The sequence below is a fragment of the Argopecten irradians genome, chromosome 2 (assembly GCF_041381155.1).
Source record: "Argopecten irradians isolate NY chromosome 2, Ai_NY, whole genome shotgun sequence".
NCBI classification, from domain to species: domain Eukaryota; kingdom Metazoa; phylum Mollusca; class Bivalvia; order Pectinida; family Pectinidae; genus Argopecten; species Argopecten irradians.
Genome location: NC_091135.1, coordinates 4,167,435 through 4,182,906, shown reverse-complemented (window position 1 = coordinate 4,182,906; position 15,472 = coordinate 4,167,435). Strand labels below are relative to the sequence as shown.

Here is a 15,472-nt window from a genome sequence, read left to right as displayed (position 1 = left end):
TCATTACGGTTTATTGTTTTATTTGGAAATATTAATTAGATTACTATACATATTAAGAGCAATTAGTACATCACGTGACAGAATACTGTATTCTGATTGGCTACACAAATGGGTACTATTTGCAATAATGCTCAGGCAAGCGGGCACTATTGAAGTGGCCCGAAATTGAACGTGAATCTATTGTGACGTCACCATTACATGACGTCATTATAACGTTGCACTTCGACCAAGACGTCAAGATGGCGGACAGGCTGTTGTGTGCGATGATGCAGGCAAACATTGCTTTTCTACAGAAGACGGTTCACTCCTGATCTATATTGAATTACTTTTAATCTTCATGAAGCTGGATCCCGTTTTATGAAAACACAGATTTCTGCGACAATTCATATGTTGTATTTTGAATGTGGTGTGGAAACGAAAATAGCGTTGCGAGGTGTAGCTTGACGTGCTTCTGTTACGGTGACATATACAAACAGGTCTCGTATGAGGGTGATGTACTTAACCCTTTATGGCCTGGTTGAGAATTCGAAGGCACTGTTGCCTCATAGTATTGTCTCGTGATAGGATAGTGCCCTCGACTTCGGCTCGGGCATTATTCCATCCCTCGACAATACTATGAGGCAATAATGCCCTCTCAACCAGGCCATAATAGATAAATATAATCAAAGAAATGTATTTTACATGTTCGTGGCTAACTCTTCTTCCATGTTAATTTAAGTATCACTCTGGGAACCTCTGCAAATGGAAACATCAAAGTTTTAGATGGTATAGGTTCTGTACTATTCAGTTAATTCATGTTTTGTAAACTTAACTTTTGATGTATCAATATCAAAAGATTTTATTTCCAATTCATATTTCTAAGAAAATTTTATTCACAATATAGCTGCACAAATAGTCGTATAAGACAATAAATGATCATTCTTATAGATTGTTCAATGTGTGTATTTTGGTAAGGAAGTGTTATTTGTTCTTGAAAGCTTATGATTGTTTTGTTATTTTTAGAGTGCTTAATATAATACATCTGTTCATTTATTGGGAGCAACAAAATATGCAGAACATGTAATCAACGCTGGTTTTCAGTAACACTTTTTACTGTACCAAACATAATGAAAACATTTTAAATAACCTTATTTAACGAAATGGAGACCCGATAGACTGTCAAGATTGTATTACAGATGTCTGAATTTAAGAAGAACTGGTACGCAATGAGAAGGTATGATTTCTAAATTAAATACGTACATGTAGCTTATCAGTATATCATTGTATGATTTCTGAATTAAATCTATATTTTATCAATATACCACTAAGATCTGAGAATGAAATAATTAGACACTTCATTACCTTTGTATGGACAAAATATGAATCTGAACCAGCTATATATGGTATGTTCAATCTTAACTCTTATTTCTTATCCATAGATGGAAGTACTATGTATACTTGTTTTTAAACCTCATTTTGAATTCTTTCTTCATGGACCTCATCTACGTCCTTGAGAATTTGTATGTAATTATAGGGCGCTTGATATAAAACTTGGAGCTTCTTATATCAAAACTACACTATAAAAAGTGAGCTTTAAACTATGTACAATTATTATAGTTCACTGTTTTGGTACTCACCTGCATTAATGGTATGCACTACTTCTGTTGAAAAACTTCCTTCTTTTTTCAAAAACTCCTCAAAAAGATGCACCCCTCCCCCGACACCAAAGTAGTGTGTCTTAGCTGCCAGGTATCTGGATGTTAGTTAAGTGACCATGGTTAAAGTACTTCAAAATCTGTATGACTGTCTATATAGACCATCAATAGCATGTGTACATGTTCAATTCCATGACCCTAATAAAAAAAACTCTATATTTCCTTTCTGGCAATTGAAATGCGTCAGTAATATGATTTTTTCCTTATATTGAGATACGGTATATATGGCTACACTTTATTTCAGAATGTTTTATTGTAATACTACAGTCGGAATTAGGCAACAGCCGCAACAGGCTACATTTCACATTGTAGCTGTATACTTATCGAATTGTTTATGTTTAACTACTAAAACATGAAACCAAAAGAAGGATCAATTACAATTTAAGGCATGTATTATATTTTGTGAAAAGGGAAGCCGCTATCAGCCTATTGCATTTTAATACTTTTATGTATTAAATTTGGTAAATTAAATTAAATCCTTTAAGTTTGACAATGTGCTTATCAACCTTTATATTCTATATTCCAGCCTTGTAGTTATGACAAATTAAGGATACATTACTCCATCTCTTGTTAAACAATGTTGAAATACATCATGTAGGCCTTTATAGTTGTCAGGGTTGTAAATAGTTTCTGCCGACAATATCACATCATATCTGTAAACAATAAACAAACTCTATATCAATTAATTACACAGATGAATGAAAGCAATTATTAAAATGATTATAAACATTGAGAACATTAACCACATTGCTCTAAGGCATCTACTTTTTTCATAAGAATTAACTTTGGTTAATGATAGTCTGTGTACAATATGTAATATGTGTGATATCATTCTTTGTAACAGTGACAAGAGGTCAATGATAGTCTGTGTATACAATATGTAATATGTGTGGTATCACTCTTTGTAACAGTTACAAGTTAATGATAGTCTGTGTACAATATGTAATATGTGTGGTATCATTCTTTGTAACAGTGACAAGTTAATGATAGTCTGTGTACAATATACAATTATGGCCCTCTGTGGAGGGATACATCTAGAATTGTCTCCCTGGAAAGAGTTATTTTCTCGAGGGCGAAGCCCGAGAGAAAATAACTCTTTCCAGGGAGACAATTCTAGATGTATCCCGACACATAGGGACATAATTATTTTATTATACCGAACAAAATCAAAAGAAAAAAAAATCTCTGTTAAAAGAATCCATGAAGATATTTCCCAACAACAACGTTGTTAAATTCGTTGGGCTACAAAAAAATAAACAACAGCGTTGCCATTGTTGGTTGACGTTGCAGATGACGTCAACTTCCGGTCACGTGCGGAGCTTCCAAGGGGTTATTTCCCTGGGGTTATTTCCCTCGGGGTTATTTCCCTGGGGTTATTTCCCTCGGGGGTTATTTCCCTGTGGTTATTTCCCTCGCCTTCCAATTCCGGGGAAACATCTAACTTATTCAATGTCATGTGATCAAGTTTAATCCAAACAGAACATTCTAAATAAAAGTGAGGTATAATAATATGTAATATGTGTGATATCATTCTTTGTAACAGTGACAAGTTAATGATAGTCTGTGTATACAATATGTAATATGTGTGGTATCATTCTTTGTAACAGTGACAAGTTAATGATAGTCTGTGTATACAATATGTAATATGTGTGGTATCATTCTTTGTAACAGTTACAAGTTAATGATAGTCTGTGTATACAATATGTAATATGTGTGGTATCATTCTTTGTAACAGTGACAAGAGGTTAATGATAGTCTGTGTATACAATATGTAATATGTGTGGTATCATTCTTTGTAACAGTGACAAGTTAATGATATTCTGTGTATACAATATGTAATATGTGTGGTATCATTCTTTGTAACAGTGACAAGAGGTTACAAGAGGTTAATGATAGTCTGATAGTATACAATATGTAATATGTGTGGTATCATTCTTTGTAACAGTGACAAGAGGTTAATGATAAGTCTGTGTATACAATATGTAATATGTGTGGTATCATTCTTTGTAACAGTTACAAGTTAATGATAGTCTGTGTATACAATATGTAATATGTGTGGTATCATTCTTTGTAACAGTGACAAGAGGTTAATGATAGTCTGTGTATACAATATGTAATATGTGTGGTATCATTCTTTGTAACAGTGACAAGTTAATGATAGTCTGTGTATACAATATGTAATATGTGTGGTATCATTCTTTGTAACAGTGACAAGAGGTTAATGATAGGCCTGTGTGGTATAAGTCTGTGTATACAATATGTAATATGTGTGGTATCATTCTTTGTAACAGTTACAAGTTAATGATAGTCTGTGTATACAATATGTAATATGTGTGGTATCATTCTTTGTAACAGTGACAAGAGGTTAATGATAGTCTGTGTATACAATATGTAATATGTGTGGTATCACTCTTTGTAACAGTTACAAGTTAATGATAGTCTGTGTATACAATATGTAATATGTGTGGTATCATTCTTTGTAACAGTGACAAGAGGTTAAATGATAGTCTGTGTATACAATATGTAATAGTGTGATATGTGTGGTATCATTCTTTGTAACAGTGACAAGTTAATGATAGTCTGTGTATACAATATGTAATATGTGTGGTATCATTCTTTGTAACAGTGACAAGAGGTTAATGATAGTCTGTGTATACAATATGTAATATGTGTGGTATCATTCTTTGTAACAGTGACAAGTTAATGATAGTCTGTGTATACAATATGTAATATGTGTGGTATCATTCTTTGTAACAGTGACAAGTTAATGATAGTCTGTCTACAATATGTAATATGTGTGGTATCATTCTTTGTAACAGTGACAAGAGGTTAATGATAGTCTGTGTATACAATATGTAATATGTGTGGTATCATTCTTTGTAACAGTGACAAGTTAATGATAGTCTGTGTATACAATATGTAATATGTGTGGTATCATTCTTTGTAACAGTGACAAGAGGTTAATGATAGTCTGTGTATACAATATGTAATATGTGTGGTATCATTCTTTGTAACAGTTACAATATGTAATATGTTATCATCTTTGTAACAGTGATAGATCTGTGTATACAATATGTAATATGTGTGGTATCATTCTTTGTAACAGTGACAAGTTAATGATAGTCTGTGTATACAATATGTAATATGTGTGGTATCATTCTTTGTAACAGTGACAAGTTAATGATAGTCTGTGTATACAATATGTAATATGTGTGGTATCATTCTTTGTAACAGTGACAAGAGGTTAATGATAAGTCTGTGTATACAATATGTAATATGTGTGGTATCATTCTTTGTAACAGTGACAAGAGGTTAATGATAGTCTGTGTATACAATATGTAATATGTGTGGTATCATTCTTTGTAACAGTCAGTGACAAGTTAATGATAGTCTGTGTATACAATATGTAATATGTGTGGTATCATTCTTTGTAACAGTGACAAGTTAATGATAGTCTGTGTATACAATATGTAATATGTGTGGTATCATTCTTTGTAACAGTGACAAGTTAATGATAGTCTGTGTATACAATATGTAATATGTGTGGTATCATTCTTTGTAACAGTGACAAGTTAATGATAGTCTGTGTATACAATATGTAATATGTTGTGGTATCATTCTTTGTAACAGTGACAAGTAATGATAGTTGTATACATGAATAGTCTGTGTATACAATTTAATGTAGTCTGTGTATACAATATGTAATATGTGTGGTATCATTCTTTGTAACAGTGACAAGTTAATGATGATAGTCTGTGTATACAATATGTAATATGTGTGGTATCATTCTTTGTAACAGTGACAAGAGGTTAAATGATAGTCTGTGTATACAATATGTAATATGTGTGGTATCATTCTTTGTAACAGTGACAAGTTAATGATAGTCTGTGTATACAATATGTAATATGTGTGGTATCATTCTTTGTAACAGTGACAAGTTAATGATAGTCTGTGTATACAATATGTAATATGTGTGGTATCATTCTTTGTAACAGTGACAAGAGTTAATGATAGTCTGTGTATACAATATGTAATATGTGTGGTATCATTCTTTGTAACAGTGACAATTAATGATAGTCTGTGTATACAATATGTAATATGTGTGGTATCATTCTTTGTAACAGTGACAAGAGGTAAATGATAGTCTGTGTATACAATATGTAATATGTGTGGTATCATTCTTTGTAACAGTGACAAGTTAATGATAGTCTGTGTATACAATATGTAATATGTGTGGTATCATTCTTTGTAACAGTGACAAGAGGTTAATGATAGTCTGTGTATACAATATGTAATATGTGTGGTATCATTCTTTGTAACAGTGACAAGAGGTTAATGATAAGTCTGTGTATACAATATGTAATATGTGTGGTATCATTCTTTGTAACAGTGACAAGAGGTCAATGATAGTCTGTGTATACAATATGTAATATGTGTGGTATCATTCTTTGTAACAGTGACAAGAGGTTAATGATAGTCTGTGTATACAATATGTAATATGTGTGGTATCATTCTTTGTAACAGTGACAAGTTAATGATAGTCTGTGTATACAATATTGTAATATGTGTGGTATCATTCTTTGTAACAGTGACAAGTTAATGATAGTCTGTGTATACAATATGTAATATGTGTTGGTATCATTCTTTGTAACAGTGACAAGAGGTTAATGATAGTCTGTGTATACAATATGTAATATGTGTGGTATCATTCTTTGTAACAGTGACAAGTTAATGATAGTCTGTGTATACAATATGTAATATGTGTGGTATCATTCTTTGTAACAGTGACAAGAGGTTAATGATAGTCTGTGTATACAATATGTAATATGTGTGGTATCATTCTTTGTAACAGTGACAAGTTAATGATAGTCTGTGTATACAATATGTAATATGTGTGGTATCATTCTTTGTAACAGTGACAAGTTAATGATAGTCTGTGTATACAATATGTAATATGTGTGGTATCATTCTTTGTAACAGTGACAAGTTAATGATAGTCTGTGTATACAATATGTAATATGTGTGGTATCATTCTTTGTAACAGTGACAAGTTAATGATAGTCTGTGTATACAATATGTAATATGTGTGGTATCATTCTTTGTAACAGTGACAAGAGGTTAATGATAGTCTGTGTATACAATATGTAATATGTGTGGTATCATTCTTTGTAACAGTGACAAGAGGTTAATGATAGTCTGTGTATACAATATGTAATATGTGTGGTATCATTCTTTGTAACAGTGACAAGAGGTTAATGATAGTCTGTGTATACAATATGTAATATGTGTGGTATCATTCTTTGTAACAGTGACAAGAGGTTAATGATAGTCTGTGGTATACAATATGTAATATGTGTGGTATCATTCTTTGTAACAGTGACAAGAGGTTAATGATAGTCTGTGTATACAATATGTAATATGTGTGGTATCATTCTTTGTAACAGTGACAAGAGGTTAATGATAAGTCTGTGTATACAATATGTAATATGTGTGGTATCATTCTTTGTAAACAGTGACAAGAGGTTAATGATAGTCTGTGTATACAATATGTAATATGTGTGGTATCATTCTTTGTAACAGTGACAAGAATGATAGTCTGTTATACAATATGTAATAGTGTGGTATCATTCTTGTAACAGTGACAAGAGGTTAATGATAGTCTGTGTATACAATATGTAATATGTGTGGTATCATTCTTTGTAACAGTGACAAGAGGTTAATGAGAGTTGGTTTTTTGGTTTTGGTTTATTATCCTCTATATACAGTCATTTAAGGACAGCAGCATCCCCTGTATGCAATATATGTATCTGTTTGTTGTATGTATATATGTTGTGTCTGTCTGTATATATGTTGTGTTTGTTGATGTCTGTATGTATGTTTGTAATGTCTGTATGTATATATGTTGTGTTTGATGTGAATGTCTGTATGTATATATGTTGTGTATGATGTGAATGTCTGTATGTATATATGTTGTGTTTGATGTGAATGTCTGTATGTATATATGTTGTGTATGTGTGAATGTCTGTATGTATATATGTTGTGTTTGATGTGAATGTCTGTATGTATATATGTTGTGTTTGTGTGAATGTCTGTATGTATATATGTTGTGTTTGTGTGAATGTCTGTATGTATATATGTTGTGTTTGTGTGAATGTCTGTATGTATATATGTTGTGTTTGTATGAATGTCTGTATGTATATATGTTGTGTTTGTGTGAATGTCTGTATGTATATATGTTGTGTTTGTGTGAATGTCTGTATGTATATATGTTGTGTATGTGTGAATGTCTGTATGTATATATGTTGTGTATGTGTGAATGTCTGTATGTATATATGTTGTGTTTGTGTGAATGTCTGTATGTATATATGTTGTATGCGTGAATGTCTGTCTGTATGTTGTGTATGTGTGAATGTCTGTATGTATAGATGTCTGTATGTATAGATATCGTGTATGATGTGAATGTCTGTATGTATATATGTTGTGTATGTATGAATGTCTGTATGTATATATGTTGTATATGTGTGAATGTCTGTATGTGTATATGTGTGAATGTCTGTATGTATGTTGTGTATGCGTGAATGTCTGTCTGTATGTTGTGTATGTGTGAATGTCTGTCTGTATGTTGTGTATGTGTGAATGTCTGTCTGTATGTTGTGTATGTGTGAATGTCTGTCTGTGTGTTGTGTATGCGTGAATGTCTGTCTGTATGTTGTGTATGTGTGAATGTCTGTATGTATATATGTTTGCATGATATTGTATGAATGTCTGTATGTATATATGTTGTGTATGTGTGAATGTCTGTATGTATGTTGTGTATGCGTGAATGTCTGTCTGTATGTTGTGTATGTGTGAATGTCTGTCTGTATGTGTGAATGTCTGTCTGTGTGTTGTGTATGCGTGAATGTCTGTCTGTATGTTATGTATGTTTGAATGTCTGTCTGTATGTTGTGTATGTGTGAATGTCTGTCTGTGTGTTGTGTATGCGTGAATGTCTGTCTGTATGTTTGTTGTGTATGTGTGAATGTCTGTCTGTGTGTTGTGTATGTGTGAATGTCTGTCTGTATGTTGTGTATGTGTGAATGTCTGTACATGTATTTTATGTTGTGTTGGTGTGTATGTGTATGTATGTTGTGTGTGTATGAATGTCTGTATGTATATATGTTGTGTATGTGTGAATGTCTGTATGTGTATATGTGTGAATGTCTGTATGTATGTTGTGTATGTGTGAATGTCTGTCTGTATGTATGTGTGAATGTCTGTCTGTGTGTTGTGTATGTGTGAATGTCTGTCTGTATGTTATGTATGTGTGAATGTCTGTACATGTATTTATGTTGTGTAGGTGTGTATGTGTATGTATGTAGTGTGTATGAATGTCTGTATGTTTTGATATGACTCATAAAACTTCTATTTGTTTTGAATATTGTTGTAATAGTGGGATTCTTGCTATCTCCCTGAATTAGTTTTGATGGTGTTGAACTAATGCCTACCTTTTAATGCTGTAACATTTTGAATTATTGATATGTATATTATGTACATCCAATACCAAATTATACAGATAATTGATGAATCTATCACCGACTTTTTAACTGCTAATCACGTATGTAGCAGATACAAAAACTATAATTATTATATTGTCGAATGCATCTTCTATTGGGTGCAGATAGAAACAGAAGTGCCTTCATCACAGTGGTGAATGCACCATACAAGTATGGAAAGTGTATGGTTTATGTAATAATATAGTTATATGGTGTACAACCAGTGAAATATGTATGTATGATATTAAGATAACTAGTACGGACATGTATGGTCACCTTCATCAAACAAAGGTGTAAACGTATACAAGTTGTCCTCAAAATGAATGAAGAAGATCAATGCTCGATGTCGATTTCAACACAGCTGCATATATATAATCATGAGCATACAAATCTATGTTGTAAGAATTAGTTGTAATGGATCAAAACGACTCAACCTCTCTGCTCCTTGCCTAATTTCTAGTCATATATTTGCGATATTAACAACTACCTCATAATACATTGTTTTGATTATACAATCTTTGAACAATCAATAATTTGTATATTTGTATATAATTAATTTTTCTTTGTTTTCATACCAAATCTGGCTTTCTGATTGGCCATTATTTTTTTTGCACACTACTATGAAAAAAAATTCTGAGAATGGCGAGAAACCCCGACGTTAACGTGACGTCACAATAGAGACATTGACGTTGCGTATTGATTCGGAAAAAATAATCCCTTGAAAAACAACTATAAAGGTACATTTAAACATACTTCATTTTATCAAACAGAGTATAAAATTAATTATAAGTATTGAAGTCAATATTTTTTAATTTCATCGGGTTATGAAATAAATTTTGTTTGCAAACTTTTGTGAGAAAAGCGCTATCGCAATTTACTTTTTTGAACTTATTCGCGGGAGTTTATTTTCTCGAAATGTCTTTCTAAGCCTTTTAAAGTCTCATTCCTATGGCAGACTATACTACATGTAGGTGAAACGGTAATCATGATTTTGATAAAATTTTACAAGGTATTTAATGTGGCGATTTGGGATGGATCCATGAATGTGGAGAAATTAAAACCCATGCGAATATTAGCAACTACATGTATATAGTAACATTTGGATCAATATTTTTAAGACCATTTTTCATGGCATTGTGTAAAATTATGAACTATACACATAGACAGTACACTATGTAGTTTGAGCAAAGTGGATCAGGAGAAACAATCCCTGAAGAAATAAAGTGCTATAAAATATCTAAAGAATTTTACACTTCTTACTTTTGTTGTCTTACAATTTCGTGAAAATATGACCAGTCTCCGGAGAAGAAACGACAATGGCAACATGTCTCATGCAAGCGGACGTTTTGAATTGTAAAATATTCTAATACCTCCGAGTTCTGAAAAAGTAAAGCAATATGATTTTACTAACCTCGCTATCTATTTCATAGTGATGAAATTTATTAGATTTTTGCAATTAATTCTGCAAATTTTAATTAAAATTATCATGCCGGAAAGATGAAAAAAAAAAGTTTCTCAGAATAATAGCATTGATTATATTTACATTAATAATATATGATTTCAGGTAAAGTTATAAATATTTTGGAGGTTGTAACCAATAATTAATAAAGTTTTAAGCCATTTTCATTGGCTTGACAGTGCTAATCCATATTATAATACTAATCAAAATAGGTTTAAATTTGGCCCCACTATATTACCCAGCCAGTATACATGTATGTACAAGGTATATATAGTAATAACAAATAATATATGTACCCCCTCAGTTACCCCATGTGTATAGGGGCCACGGTGGCCAAGTGGTTAAGATGTAACGACATATTACTATATGCCCTCCACCTCTGGGTCGCGAGTTCGAATCCCATGTGGGACAGTTGCCAGGTACTGGCCGCTGGTCGGTGGTTTTTTTCCGGGTACTCCGTCTTTCCTCCACCAACAAACCTGGCATGTCCTTAAATGACCCTGGCTGTTAATAGGACGTTAAACTAATCAAACCAAAAAAAATACCCCATGTGTTCATGATTACTTAAGTAATCTAGCTGCTTGATGCTGAAAAAAACATTATGAAAATTATAAAGGTTCCAATCTATTCATTCATTTTTTTTCTTAGAAGACTTACATAATCTTGGAAATGAACTTCTGATGCCCCACATTGCATAGCACATAGACCTGGAATTCCTGCTCCACAACCCAGCTGTAACAGACAGAAATATGGTTGATCTAATTCTGTGTTTGCATACTACAGAGTTATCTGCCCTTCTTTGTAGTTGTTGATTGTAATGTCATGTATGTGTTGAGCATAAAGCCATAATACTCTTCAGAGAAAATTATATGAGTTTTGAGTGTAAAATTATAATATTGACATTGCAATCATGATACCTATATATACCTGCAAGGGAGACAACTCGATAATATGCAAAGACGGAAGAACACAATCAACAACAAATTATAGACCATTTGTAATGTTACAGAAATGTGTATGACCTACCTACATCACCAAGATACAAATTATATCTCATTTTTTCAAATAATAATAAATAATTCTGTACTTAAATTCCAGTTTGCATGTACATGCATGTAAATTTCTTTCAGCCATACTTGAGACTTTCAAGTAATTTACTAGATTATAGGCTTTTTATTTTTAAGAGCTAATTAATTTTGATACAAATATTGAATAGCATTAATTGAAAGTACTTTCTTTTGTTAAAATTGTTTTTTGTCAGAAAATGATGCAAATATTGATTTGCAAACTGAGGGTAAATGTAAATCAATAATAGAATGGCTTAATTACCTCCAGGACTGTTTTGTCCTGTACCTGTGTCTTTATGGTAGTTAGGTACTCGGCCAGGTCTAGTGAGCACTCCCATACTGTCAGGCCTCCTATAAACATCAGAAAAATATTTGAATATAAATCTGAACATACAATATACAATAAAACATGGTTATAATGAACAAACCTCTGGGGACCAACAAAGTTATTTCATTATAAGCATAGCTTATAATTTATACACATTTCACAGACATCTTACAGGAACCTTTACAGGAAATGAGAATGTACAATATAACACTGAATTTGTTGTAATCATATTCGTTATAAACATGTTTCACTGTATATAGACATGAATTGAAGAAATATCAACGAGTCATAAATCAGCAAAAATCAACACTACCTAACCAGTAATCAAATTTTTGTCAGAATTAAACTATCATCTATGTACTTTGATCCACAGCATGTGTACATGTATATAGCTTCACATATAGAGTAATAACATAGCAACCAGTTAAAAACGTACAACACCTTTAAAATAATCCTGAATCTGTCTGGACAATAAACCCAGTAAAGGCCGTTATAAATGTACTGATCTTGATGAAGTATTAAATGAGGCATTTACTTTAAAACTCACAATCAAGACACTCTAATTACAATTTTAAAACAGGTTATGAATACTAGGATACAAAAACATCTGAATGTGCAATTGTATAAATTAATCTGCATGGGAAGAAACAATGTTATATATTATGTATATGTATCCTGGACCATGTACAACTGTATTCGTCGTAATTAGCGCCCCTCCCCTTATAGGTGCCCCTGGACCCTTTTTTCTCATGGCTTTTTTCCACTTAATTGGGAAGAGGCCTTTTTACCTTATTTTGGGAAAGAAATAGGCAAATTGTTAAGTAAATTTCCAGAGTAAATTGTTTTATTTTTAAGTTTGCATGAATTTGAAATTATTTTGCATTTGGAATGGGGCCCATTCTCGGCCCCAAAAAGCCCCTAGAAAGAGCACTGTTTCTGGAAAAGAGTTGAAGTTGTATAAACGCCCCCATCTCATAGAGTTAACAAATGTGTTTCACAACACGTGATGCCTCTAACATCAGCATTGTATCTCGCATTACATGACCTTGAGAGTCTTTTACATGCGAATCACAATATAATAATGCATTTCAAAGGATAAAAGGCATATGTATGTTTACTACATAACAGATTAATGTACCAAGAGTACAAAAAAATTTAAAATATGGCTGACTTTTTTTGCCCACAACTTACATTTTGGTTTACTAATAAGTGCTCCCCTTTGTTACATATAGGATCTTACATGAGTGATCATTTCATATAAGATTTTATGAAACGAGTCTAAGAAGTTTTTATTTTTGTGAGCCTTGGCGAGCAAAAATTAAAACTACGAGACGAGTTTCAAAAAATCTCATATGAATTGAACACAAATTTAAGATACTTTTATCACATAATTACAAATACCTATACAACAAAGAATTTACGTCAAAATGTATTCCGAAAATCCAGCAGAGGCCGCCATTTTGTCCCATCGTCCTCGTAATCTTGACATCATGTCAATTTTCCTGATGTCATTTTATTGTTTCTGTCTAACGTCACAATGAATTTCCAGCAGATGATAAACGATCCAGGTCATATTACACTAGTGACATTGCATATGCAAAAATAATACACAGGCGTAATCACTGGATATCAGGCGGATTATGTGATAAAATTATCCAAGCGCTAATTACGGCAAATATACAGAAATGACTATACAAGTTCAAACCTTCATATTTATCCGGAACAAGATCAGAATGGGCAGACACTGCTGTAACAAAGTTTGATGATTCGGGTCTCTTCCTGCACAAGTATTCCTCCACAGACTCGCTGTTGTAACAGTGAACTTCTGTGTCACCAAAGGTATGTATGGTGGCAGTGACATCATCTGGCATATCAAACTGTAAGGCCAATTAAATAAAAAAAAAAATGAAAATATTTTTTTTCAATATAACACTCGATATGAACCACAAAAGTTATGTTGATTTGATATATACTATTACTATGTACTTTGATTTTGTTTCATCAGATCTAAAGCATGATGACAATTTTATAAAGCCGAGTTGATTTTTATTTAAAAATCGGTCATCTGTTATAGAACTAGTATGGCTGAAAGAAATTTACATGCAATAGAATTTTAAAAAAGGTTAACATGATATCAAAGTCCCAATACATCAATGTATATTTATAAATCTGCCATTGCATGGTGGCGTTCAATTACACACATTCCCTACAAGATTCCAGTGAAATCAGCTGACCAAAAACAGAAAACCGTATTCGACCCAATAAGCGCCCAGGGCGTTTAGAAAATGAAAAGGTGCCAATAAGACGAAGTTATTGCAAACCTATACAGTTTTGTTAAGTTTTAATCTTTATTTATGCCTGGGCAATTGAAATCAAGGCTTCAAAATGGAGGAATTAAGGGCGCTTATAGGGACACAGGCGCTTATTGGGTCGAATACGGTATCTGATACAGAAATGATACTTCTTTCAAATGGGGATAGAGGTGAAAGATAGAATATGAAATATATGAATAAAAAAATATACAAAAACCAGCTCAGTTAATTACGTGTACATGTATATCTTCATTAAATTCAATTTGCCTTATTGCACAATAGATTCCTCAATTTTTATTTGCATGTTTACTAAAATATCTGGAAATATGATATCTAACTATGTCCTTTATGAATTTAATTGCCTTAATTCACTCATATTAATTTATATCATATACTTACTCTGTTTGTACACATGCTATATAGGCTTGAAACCATATAATTTCCACACTAATTTACATGTACATGTACATATACATACAAAATTGTATGCTGCATTGTGTATAATCATATATGTACATACATTTATAAGCTACTTACATCATTATCTTTTAGAAATATTTCTGCCACATGCTCCTTTTCTGACTTTTCTTTTTTCTCAGTGATTTCTTCAACTACAACAAAATTTTACAGAAATTAACACGTTAAAAATCAGTTTATAAGATACATATTGTATGACTATAAATATACATGCCTTGTCTACAGTGTGTACAACAAATGTATTCATCCTCTATTGCACACTCAGTATTTCCAGAAACGCACACGTACAATGTACAATGTATACTGAACATACAAAAAATTGTTCATTCCTAATCGATATCATTAAAGTAAAAATGATCATTCCAATGGTCATCGTCACTTATTTGGTACCTTTTGCTTCATCATTTATGGCACTATCATTATCCGATGGGTGATCTGGATTTGGAAAATTAAATCGAAATGCCATCACTGAGTTCTCGATTCGGTGAAATGAAAGTAGAAGCACACGTGGGATATCAAAAGCGAATATGAGACAAGAGTTATCATTGGTTCGTGATATTGAAAAGTAACCAATCAGCATCCGTTTTGTTAAATTCGGTA

The 15,472-nt window shown here is 32.3% G+C and overlaps 1 protein-coding gene across 1 annotated transcript; it reads right to left on the bottom strand.

Annotated features, from left to right (window-relative positions):
* Window positions 1-3: 3 nt before the first annotated feature.
* LOC138314184 (histidine protein methyltransferase 1 homolog) lies at window positions 4-15,378 on the bottom strand. Its single transcript, XM_069254380.1, has 9 exons — window positions 15,263-15,378; window positions 14,933-15,006; window positions 13,789-13,960; window positions 12,018-12,106; window positions 11,346-11,420; window positions 10,490-10,608; window positions 2,249-2,347; window positions 1,617-1,732; window positions 4-735 (listed from the first exon to the last, which is right to left on the bottom strand). Exons 1-9 carry the CDS (start codon window positions 15,336-15,338, stop codon window positions 692-694), a joined length of 864 nt encoding a protein of 287 aa, XP_069110481.1. The 5' UTR covers window positions 15,339-15,378; the 3' UTR covers window positions 4-691.
* Window positions 15,379-15,472: the final 94 nt, after the last annotated feature.